Here is a 12,213-nt window from a genome sequence, read left to right as displayed (position 1 = left end):
CGTTATGTGTTCTTTATTTGTTGATGATTTTTCTATTTAGGTAGCATGTAGAATGTTAGCTACAGGTGAGAAGCTGCTTCTAAATACAATAACTGATTAGAATTGTGTTGTAAATCTACTGGATTCACTTTTTCCTTGGGAAAACCGAAGTGTATTTGCTTTTTCCGGTTGAGGGAACATGTTGACCTTCAACTGTATTTATATGGTGAACCAGTTGAGGCATGCTCGCGGGTTAGATTTCTATGACTGTGGTTAGACCAACGACTAATGTGGGTAATACACTTGAAGGAGCTGAAAGTAAAATGTCTGAAAATAATGACGATTCTATCTAATATCCGTTGGGAAGCCAGTCGTACAACATGTTGCGCTTATACCATTCTGGTCCGTTCCTGCTTAGAAAAGAGCTGCATAGCTTATTTGTTGGTACGGACCACTGCAGATGCTCGATGCAGCTCATCATTCATGCATCTGTCTTGCCACAGTTGCATTTTACTCAAGCCTCCTAAGGTAAGTTTGCTAAGGTTCAAATCCTATTAAAGGCAGATTTGAATACTTTTATACAGATTTGAATACTTGATTGTGGATACCAGTGTTCTTTGGTGGTTGGGTTTCAATTAACCACATTTCTCAGGAAGGGTCAACCTGAGACTGTACAATTACACTACATTCACCTTCATTCATATCATCCTCTGAAGTAATACCTTGCAGTGGTTCTGGAGGCTAAACAGAAAAAGAGAGAAGGCAAAGTCTGCTGGTGGACAGTGGTGTGCCATCTCTTTGGAATAAGTGGAAGCAAATTATGTGCTCTTATGCGGCTCAGATTAAAGTGTAACCAACTCATTTTGTATTTAACCATTGTGTTATTCTCCAACCAGCATGTTAATTGATACCAGAAGCAACCAAGATCTACTGCTCCGCTAAGCATTAGAACTCGGCGCCTTTTCTCAGCTTTAAATATACAATTACTGCCAATCCTAACTGTTGCTCCATGTTATTAACCCCCTTTGCAGCCTTCTCTCATTAATTACTGCCTTGATGTTTGTAAGTATAATAAAAGAACACAAATCTGGTTATTCTGCAAAACAGAGTTTATAATATTATAAATAGCATGAATCCTAATGTTACAGTTTATACAGATGGCTCTAAAAACTTTAATTCTATTGATTATGCTTTTGTGGTAGGCAACAGAACATACAGGTTTGCCTTCACAGCATCCACCATTATTTTTGTTGCGAAGCTGTTTGCAATTACTAAGCCCCTAAGTATAATTAGCCCAACATTTTGACATGTACTTTATTGCTTAGCTTCCATGAGTGTCTTACAAGCAATTAGTGACATGTACTTCAGACACCCTGTTGTTTGAGTGATTCAGTATGTTATTTCACAAATAACTAGATGTAATACAACAATGAGCTTCTGCTGGATCCCCAGCCATATTAGAATTTCAGGTAAGGAGCATGCAGACAGTGCAGCAAAAGAGACTTGTTTTCAGCTACTTTTACCAGCTACATTGCTTCTAATGAGCTTATCTGTTTCCTGAAGAGGTTAGTTCACGAAGAGTGGCAAAGTGAATGGGATGCTACTATTAACAATAAACTTCACCTAATTAAGCACACTGTGTCACCATGGAGCTCCTCCTCATGTAGAAATAACGTCGAGAGGAGGTAATATTATTTGCTGTTTACAAATAGGGCATACTAGGTTCAATTATGGATATCTGATTTCCAATAAATGCACCCCTTTGTGCTCGCTGCAACTGCCAAGTAGCAGTGCACCACATCCTTGTGGATTGTGTTTGTTATATGGGATTGCGTCTCAAGTTTAAACTAGGGGCTAACATGCAAACTATTGTAGAGGATAATGAAATGTTATCTTATGTTTTACAATTTCTTAGGGCTGTCTGTTAATATTCAAATATCTAAATTACTGCCAGTGTGTTTCAACTATTCATGTTATTTGCCGTAAAGCAGATGGTAATTTTATTATTTTAATTGAGATATAAAATGTGATATATCTTCCTGTTTTTATTTCGCTTGCATTTTTTTTAGCGTGCATTACAGGCTTTTTACTCTGAGTTATATTTTTGTGTCGCTGGGTTTTTAGTTTTTATAATCTTTAATTGTCCATTTTTTAACATTTATTTTTTACAAGTAAGTCGTGTCCAGGCGATGATAAAGTGTTTTTGCCCAAAAAAAATCCAAATTGAAGTTTATTTGTCTGTTTTGAAATCAACTTTACCACTTTTTAATTATATAATTCACATAGTGTCATTCCCAAATGTGTACAGAAGTCGATGCAATAACAGTGTTCAATGTATTCTGTCATGCACAAAAAAATTCAACAAGCACACATTATATTATACACAACTCAACTACAAAGAATGACAACTGATGTGCTCCACTATGTTAGAAACATCCTGTGTACACAATATATTAGTGTTGAGCTGTTCCAATCACATGTTTGACTTATGTCAACTAAAAAGGCAGTTTTTAAAATTGAGAAATCAGGTTTTTTTTTTTAATCAATTCATATCAGTAATATTTGGAAGGCTGATTCATAAAAATATATGTTTATAGAAATTATTTCTCAGTATTTATCAAATAACTTTGTTTTTAATGTTGATAGATATATATTTATTTCACAATTTACAGTGGTCTGTATGAAATATTTTGTCTTTCAATGAGAATTAATCAGTAATGAAGAAAATGGATTGGTCAGTTCCGTTGCTTACTGTGATTGGTGTGAATGTGTTGTTTTCTGTTTGATTAAAAGTTTTCATACTTATAATTGATTAAGAATAGTTGGTATTATGATTCATTGGAAGTGTAATTTGATTTTCTTCAACGAATCGGTGTTTGATTACTCTGAAGTGTTTTGTGTTGGAAGCAATGAAAGTTAAGTGAAATCTGTAATACAGTCATATGAATGTGTATTGTCATTGATTAATGTTTATAAGTCTTAGCTGAGGTCAATTATTGTGGCTGGGGCATATTTAATTTTGTTTATGCACAATTATTCACAGTTATAAATTAACAAACTTTAACATATAAAGATTCTTCTAGATACTGATAATAAAGTTTTATCATGAACTTTACTGACATAAACCCTGCAAGAGGAACAGAAAATAGTGCAAAGCAGTCTTGTAAAATACGATGGAGTTTGCTCATCAGTAGTCAATAAATATTTATCAAATATATTAACATACATTTAAATTCTCTGAAACTATCTTGGGACACTTTGAAGTTCCTGCAATTGTGTTCAGTTGTACAGTTTTTTCATGTAGTGTGTGTGTTCTGTGTGCAATCCAGAAAATTCTAGAATTATACAGGTAACATATTTAACATGACCTACATAGTTCCTCTAACATTATGAATTAAGATTTCTCGTCTGTTGTAACCTACCAAAACAAATTTTGATTATGCTCATTTAAAGTGGTTTTATATATTTTGTGCAAAAATTTATTTTATAAGATAAAGTCCTTTGAGAACAGTAAAAACTGACATTAAATCTTACATATTATATGTGGTGTATTTTCTTTTACATCATTTTGTTGATTATTAAGTTTTGTTTTTTAGTTTGTAGCTCATTGAGAAGCTTCCATAGACAATTCTAAGGAATCATACATCAGAATGATATTTCTTAAATCATGCACTTAATATTACAATAGCATAAGTAAAGGAGAATACAAAAAAAATGCTTGCTGTTGCATTTGGGACTGAAAGCCGGGTCAGACTTAAGTGAGTGACATACAAGTACAAATATAATATAAGCAGGGAAGATCTGGCCAGCTTATAAACATAAAACAGCTGAAGGAGAACTCAAGAATATAGTTTCATTGCATTAAATAAGAATAAAGAGAGCAACAAGCTACTTAAGACAATTGGATAGAAGGATGATTTGAACATGTAATCCTAAACAGCTATAGATAGTTTGAAATCTATAGTGAGTGTAATAAAACTGAAATTAGTATTGTGCACTGTTTGTACGGAAATAATATATACATTCGAGCACGTTACAAACCCGGCATCATACTATGGCCTCACCACAAGAGAAAGCACAGTGCGTGTACTGCTTCTCAAAACAATATCGGTCACTATCATAAAAAATAATTATACATTAGTATATCATAGAAATTCTGTCTTTCCAATGAACTCCAAAATTTTCAGTTCATAGTGTTGATAGTCAACTAAATATTTGTAAAGGCACTGTCCATGATATTGCTCTCAAGTGATTGAAACTTTGTACTTATAAACTGTAATAACTCCATGAAATTAAACCTAACAATATACCACAAACAGTTCAAATTGTAACAATCATGTTAGACTTCATTTTGCTGATGAAAACTACTTTCAGTGCATTTTATTTCTGCTGAAAGCAACATTTCATGTTCATGGAGTCATAAACCACCAAAATTATTCAGTATGGAGCTTAGAAAACCCATACTAATTGGTGGAATATGTCCAAAAGTGAAGGTCTGGTGTAGTATTAATCCAATTTTTTGACGAACATAGTGTACTTTGACATGTTGGAGAACTTTGTGTTTTCACAAATTGAAAATACGGAGGGCCTAATCTTTCACAGGATGGAGCCCTTCCACATGATGCATAAGTGATATGGACTGCGAAAGATGGCAGGTTCTAGAAAGCGGATAGGCAGGTATGCTCCCATCGCTTGCCTACTGCGAAGTCCCGATTTGACGTCGATGTTTTCCTTCTTTTTCGGCAACGAAAAAGACACTTATATAAAAAAGTTCAGTTATTTAACCTTCTGAGTTAAAGAATAGCAGCAGCCGTGAAAGCGATTCTTGCCGAATGATTCCACAGTGTCTATGAGGTAGATCATCTCTGACGTCTGAAGGGTTGTAAATGTGTTCATATTGATTTATATTAAGAGGTGAGAAAGACTTTATACTTTCATGTAATAAAATAGATACATTTGTAATTCTAAATGTAATAAATTTAATTTAATTTAAAATACTGTAATTGTTTTTCGGACTCCCGTAGACAGTAAAACAAAACAAGTATCTGACAGTGTGAAACGACACACTGTATGATAATCATCCGCTGAAGTAAATAAAAGTCTATCAAAACTTAGAGATTAGATTTTCGGTTTTATGTCATTGCTGAAGGTTTCTAGTTTTCAAAGTATTCTCAATCAACTGTGAAACTATTCGTGAAATTTGGCTACCCTGCTTTTCAAATGTTACTATGACAACCGCCTTGCACGTAATATGTGCATCTGTCATCGCCCAGTTTTTAATATTTTCTACAAGCGTAATTTCTTGTCTCTGTCTGTTGTAAATTGTGTTTTTTTTTATTAAAATCATTTTTTGACAAGGAAAAATGTGATTTAGTACATTTCAGATTTTGGCATCTCTTTGGACGCTTTACTAAATATCAGACAAGGTTATGTTTTCATTTGTTTACATATATGACGTTCGTAACTTCCTTCCAGCATACGATTTGGGAACCTTTCGACAGCATCAGAAGCGTTTATATACATATTTTTATTGGATATAAATGTGGTACGTAGATATACTTTTTTGTAGGTATCAAATTTTATTCTTGTTTACGTTTCATTTCTTAAAACCTGAGAATTTCTGTTGTCAATGAATTAAGTGTACATAGTAAGACAGCATGAACAATTCGTCGTTATTTTTTGAAATATTGATGTATTTAAATTCATATTTCTTTGGAGGTTTTGCAGTTTGTGAACTATTTTTTATTGTATTTAAGATGGTAAATCTACCTTATCCTAATCGAAATATTGTGTTGGAACTAATGATAACTTTGTTGTTGTGCTATATAGAATATGCACGAATTTTTCTAGGAAGAAAAGGTAATTTTACCGAAAAAGTTGCACCATTAGTAATGTCACTATTTTTAACTGTTCCATCCACTTTGGGGGTAGTTTATTTGATGCTTTGGCAGACTTATGTGCTTCGACCTGAAATAGTTTTATGTTGCATACAATTGTGTATGGTAAGCGTTGAAACAGTCTTGAACCTGATAAATATTGGTACTTTTTATAAATACAGTAATTACTAATATGTTATTTACTTTAATTATTATCAACATTTTTCAAACTAATTTGCAAATATTACAGTTAATTTTTATGTTAAGAAGATTACATTATCTTTTTGTTTGTAAAATATATTTTTTATTTTTGTGTAAACTTTAGAATTAATTTAATTTTATTGTGCCTTAATAAAAACAGTACTATGATAATAAAATAAGTGGTGTCTAGAAAAAGACAATGCAGGCCAAAATGCAATTCTGGGCATATTAAGTTATTATTATTACGAGTGTAAGTTATTGTTGCTTATGAAGTTTATTTTAAGTCTGTGTTAAATTTTTGTGACTTTCTGTTGGAACAAAATGTATTTGTTTTTGTTATGTTGATTCAAGTATTTTTACAATTAAAAAATGTATAGCATCTTATGTGTCTTTTCAGATTAGACTTAAAAAGGAAGTACATATTTAGAGAAGAATATACATTTATCTGAAGTAAACGCTGGTTGTATTTGATAAATTTTTTTTTAACTTATAATATTGTTGTTTATTAATTCCTGATCTTAATTTGAAAAAAAAAATTGTTAACTCTTTTTCTCTAAGAATCTTATTTCACACACTTTGTTATAGGGGTATTCCAACTTTTCCTTAATGCTAAAGCAAAATCTCTGCTTTCCAAAAATTAAGATTTCATTTGTTATCTTAAGTAATGAGAATCAATTGTGCATTTTTATTAACTGCAGATCAACATAGGGCATTAATTTAAATTTTCACTTGGAAAAAAATAAGTTCCATTCTGTAATTATATCTGATAGTTTGGCCATTTCCAAAATTTCCTTTTTTTATTTTATTTCTAATTAGACAAACTTGTGTCACATATACAGAACAATTGTCTCGTAACAAGAAATACAGGTGCACATACACACACACATGCACACAATAAATAATTATGCAGTCCTTTGCAAAAATTAACATTGACATAAAATGAAGAAAATAATTCAAAATCAGGAGATATAATTTTAATATACTGCCCGTATTATATTTATGGATGAGGTATTGCTGATCTTATTGTTTTTAAATTTAGTTAAGAGACAGCATTTTGTATTAAAACATTTATAAGTATTACAATTAACAGTTTTTATAATTAGTTATCTTTATAATTAGTTGATCATAATTAGTTATGATCACTGAGAACAGGTTGAAGATCATTTTGATAAAATTCTGAAATTTTTGTATAACTTATGTTATACAAAATTAATTAATTGTTATTAAAATTAATTATTTGGTCAAAAGATATTATTTTTTTAATTTAGTGTTGATATGATTAAGAGAAGTCTTAGAATAGACCTACTGTGTGACCAGGTTGTAGATCATTGTGATAGAATTCTGGAATTTTTGTATAAAATATGTTATGTTATTTGATCAAAAGACGTTCTTCTTTTTAACTTAGTTCAAGTATAAATAAGAATAGCTTAAGCAGTTTTTTTTTTAGTTTATTTTTTATGTAAAATATTTATAATTATTGGTTGGTGCAATAAATGATAATTTTGAATGAGTAATTTTATCACTTACACCGAGGAGATTTTAAATTATTTTCAGTGAGTAAATCTGTTTAATTATTATTTTGCTGGTTAAATCTAGTTTGAATGATTTTTCATTGAGAATGATAAATGGCAGATTGAAATATGAGTAAAATTTATGTTAATTATAAAGAATTCTTTGCTTTGTACCACATGTGCTAAAGCAAGGAAAAACATTTACCACTTTATTATTATTCATCTCGTATGTTGTTTTAAGCCCGTGTAGAGTGCTGCACCTTACAAAGATTTTAAATTTATGTTTCTTTTATTTTTTATATGTTAAGAGACTGTATATAGTCTTTAGAACTCTACCATGAGTGCCTATGTATGAACGGTAATCCAGTTAATTTTTCAAACTATTGTATAGAAATCATTCTTTCAGTAACTATATGAAAGATAAAATTCTAAACAGAAATATATAGTTTTTAAGAAAGGATTGTTATTTTTTAAGTTTAATTTATTTATTCAAATAATTATTGGATCTATGAAAACAAAATAAAACTTATTATAAAAAATATATAAACTGTTAAATATCACTATCCTATAAAAATACTCACTCTAGAAAAAATTCGTTTTATAATTAAATAACTATTTGTTTGCAAAGTACCAAACACAGTTCAGTTTAAATAAAGATTAACTTTATATGTCAAATGAGTGGTATGATGTAAATTTGAAATCATAAGTATTAAAAAGTATCTGTACTACATTCTGATATAGTTGCCTAAGCTTTACTTATTTTTGTTCATGTATGAATAGAAAAATAATGGTAATCAATTTTTTTTTACTTAAAATAATTAAGATGCTAATTTTTAGTAATTAACAAAAAAAAAATGAAATAGTATAATTAATAGTTTAGTTTTATTTTATGTTACGATAATTTTTTAACAAATGAAAGTATCTTTACAGATAGAGATAGTATTTTTATATCATTTAATTTAGTATTTATTTGTATGCTATAATTATTAAGACTGATATTTTTCGCCTAGTCCAGAGAGTGTTTGCATTTTTATATGACTGGATAATCCAATTTTTTATTAGTAAACATGAAAATTAGAATAAAATACTTTTGTAATTTGATTATGTACTTAATTTTTATATATAGTATTACAGTTTAATACGCAAGGGTTTTATTGAAAAAAGAGGATAAAATAATATTTTAATTATGATACAGTCTTGTTTATTTATATTTACCTTGGAAATTGTTTATTAATTTACTCACTCTTAGTAACCCAATTATTGTTACTACTTTCTAAATTGAAAGATGAGAAATGAAGAATGTATAGTGTAAGATAAAATGCTTAACCAAGATTCAGACTTATAATGTGTTCAGCATTTGTAGTAGTGAGATTTTACCATGTGTAAATGTTTTAGTGGAGTAATGTACCGGATAACTTAGTTTGTCTTCACCAGTATTTATAATATTTTATCGTCTATTGTGCTTTAGTCAACAGTGATAAAACTTTAAATGTAGGTGCTGTGCAGTTAAATTTGTAAACAACAAATACATCAATAACATCAAATAATAAATGAATTATTCTTACATTATTGGTAAACTTTCAGTCATAGACTAGCGCTACTAAATGAGTGGTTGAACCGGTAGAACTAAATAAAATGAAATTGCACATGCGCAGAGCTAAGTGTAAAAGTATGGATAAAAACACTGGTAAAATAAATAACCCTACCATCATGTTTATAGTCACGCAAGCGTACAGTGGTTTTATTTAGTTCCCAGCGTCTCATTCTATGGTGCTGAAGTATGCTTCAATATTGAAGCGGCTATTAATGCAGAATGCAAGAAAATGGTTAGTGATCATGTTTTATTAATTTTTAACATCTTTAGTTTCTGTTCGTTCATCGGTGTGTAAACATACTAGTTCATCAGTTTTAGATTGTGTATTACAAGATTTCAAAACAAGTAGCCTATACTGTTTTTGTAAGTACTGTTTGCTATTTTCAGGCAGCTTTGTATGTAAACTCATTGTGTTTTATTTAACTGTTGTATTTAAGGGTACGAATTAAGTGTAGTGCATTTGTTATTTTGTTTTCCGTATGGTGTTTTTGTTATAGTTGAATTTGAGTCATTTATTCTTACACTAAACTTTAAACATAATTGATAGAGTTTCAACATCCTCTGTAAAAGGAAATCCAGTGAAAATCCCTCTTTACTCAGAAAAAATATCGAAAAGGTAACATCCGAACTGGATGGCTTGTCGATATTTAAGCATAAGGAATGAGATTAATTCCTGCAATTTATCAGTAAAATAAAATGATAAATTGCAGATATCAAACAATTAAAGGAAAAGAAGCAAACCTGTTTGGTTACAGAGCGACAAATTCATAAAAACTGCTGTTAAAGATGCACAGTTTTTCAGAAATAATTAAACGCTTATTCTAAAATAAATGTTATAGCTTGTGAATCAGGATACAGATTTATTTACCTATATTTAAATTACTAAATTTCATAAAATTTTAAAATCAATTTGTTTTTGGTATTTAGAGCAACAAAAGTATTTATTATTACCGAATGGGAGTACTCAAGAAAAATTAAGTATTTTCACAAAACTTGGAAATTTTTTTTTTTTACAGACGAAACCTGGATGAATGAGGGATACGTAATGTAAAAACTTTGGCTCGATAAAAATGTAACCATCTTCTAGGCAAGCATTTCTAGAACGGTTCAATTGCTGTTTAAAATATATTCCTAGTAAAGGAAAACATTAATAATTCTGCACATTGGCAATGTAGGTGGTTTTCTGCAAAATATTTTGTTGGGTTTAATAAAAAAAAATTTGTGATTACCATCAAGAGAAATCACCATTGGTTCAAAAAACTGTGCAGCTTTTACTGGGTAATAGTGTCATGAACAAATAATGAATAGTAGTGAACATATTTTTAATGTGGTGGTTGAAGGTCGATATAGTTTCCTGGTGAAGAGTAAAAATATTGCTTTTGACAAATTTATTTAAATAGTCAGACCCAAATCCCGTTTTAAAAGATTTTTTATAGATGAAATTGCCACATCGTTTTACGATTACCTCCTTACCACTGTGCAATAATCTGATAGAAATGGTCTGAAGCCAGATTAAAAGGTATATAGTGCATAATAACCAAAAATGTAAAACAAGAGACCTGGAAAAATTGCTAGAAGATAGTATAGCGTGAGTATTGACTGACAATTGTCAGTATGAAAAAGAAGAGAATTATTTTGGAAAAAAGATGTTATTTAGGCGGAAGTTGAAAATACGGTTATAAATTTGAATACAGATTCATTGATTCGTCTTAGAATCTTCTCAAGAACCCAATTTGGACGGAATTGCAGAGCTGGATTAAGAACTTAACTTTTACAGGTAATAATAGTAGTATGTTTACTGATTTTATACAGAATACTAAAATTATTCATTTAGAAATTAACTATTTTATATTAATTGAATTATTTTGTTAGTACTGTATTGAAGATTTAATATGAGGTTTAAATTAAAATATAAAACTTTTCAATTATTTTGTACAAGTAGTCAGTCTCATATAATGAGTGTTTTTATAATTTGCACGTGTAACTTTTGAGACAATCTTTTACAATGTAACTCTCTAAGTGAACAGATCACTACTTGGAAACTGTTTCTTTTAATATTTTTGGGAAAATAGATGCACTTGAAGGTATGTTGTGCTTGGATTTAAATTTTTGAATGATTACAGTATTAGTTGTTAACATCTTTAAATCCAACATTCTTCCTTAATGAGTCATAAGTAAAAATTTTGTTTGTTACTGCATTGGCTGCAATTACTGTATGTGACATTCAGATCATTTTCATTCTGATATTTTTCCAACTTTAATTCCTGAAGTTAACTTATCATTGGTTTAAATCAATGATAGTAGGTATCCTAACCAACTATCTAAGTTATTTCCTTTATATTATTAAAGATCATCACTGAGCTTTAAAATTAGCACATACCCATTTAGTCACTTTATATGTGTATTATGACGGATGAGATGAATTTTCTAGTCTACTAGAACCTTCCAGGTGCTACCACTCTAGCCACATACATGGAGCTGTTAAAGAGTATCACCTGCATGTCTTGTTTGCAGTTATTTGATTATTTCAATCAGAATATGATGTATATATTTACAACTTAGATGTTAATTTTAGGCACACATTTACCTATATGAATTCTTGATAATGAATTTTGTATTATATTATTTTTAAAGTAGTATGGTAAAGTAGGTTGCAGGCTGTTATAAACATCTAGTTCCATCTTAATACGAGGGTAAGTCAATTATTATCCACAATTTAGTTATATTTTTGTTTATGTTGGTAGTACTTTCGTGTTGTGTAGATGTTGCATGTGTGGTTTAATTGTTATGTCTGTGCAGGTTTGATGCTGCTAGGTTAGTTCCATTATCGCTGCCCTGCTGTTAACCATGGCTGCTCCACTTTCTGTTTGCACCAAAGAAGAGCACATTCAGTGATCTGTTTTTTATGGTCGGAAGGTGTATCAGGGACTGAAATTCATCAAAGACTTTTGGTACAGTATGGGAACAGTGTGTTGCCGCAACAAAGTGTCTACAAATGGATTGAAAAATTCAAAAATGGTCGCACGAGTATTACACACGACGAAGGAGCTGG

At 30.2% G+C, this 12,213-nt stretch overlaps 1 protein-coding gene across 1 annotated transcript; it reads left to right on the top strand.

Annotated features, from left to right (window-relative positions):
• Positions 1-5,444: 5,444 nt before the first annotated feature.
• LOC142328039 (transmembrane protein 216-like) lies at positions 5,445-8,749 on the top strand. Its single transcript, XM_075371486.1, has one exon. The coding sequence runs from the start codon at positions 5,637-5,639 to the stop codon at positions 6,045-6,047; it is 411 nt and encodes a 136-aa protein (XP_075227601.1). The 5' UTR covers positions 5,445-5,636; the 3' UTR covers positions 6,048-8,749.
• Positions 8,750-12,213: the final 3,464 nt, after the last annotated feature.

This window comes from Lycorma delicatula, chromosome 7, assembly GCF_047948215.1.
Source record: "Lycorma delicatula isolate Av1 chromosome 7, ASM4794821v1, whole genome shotgun sequence".
Taxonomy (NCBI): domain Eukaryota; kingdom Metazoa; phylum Arthropoda; class Insecta; order Hemiptera; family Fulgoridae; genus Lycorma; species Lycorma delicatula.
Note: the sequence above shows the minus strand (reverse complement) of the source record. Positions and strands in the feature narration are given on the sequence as shown.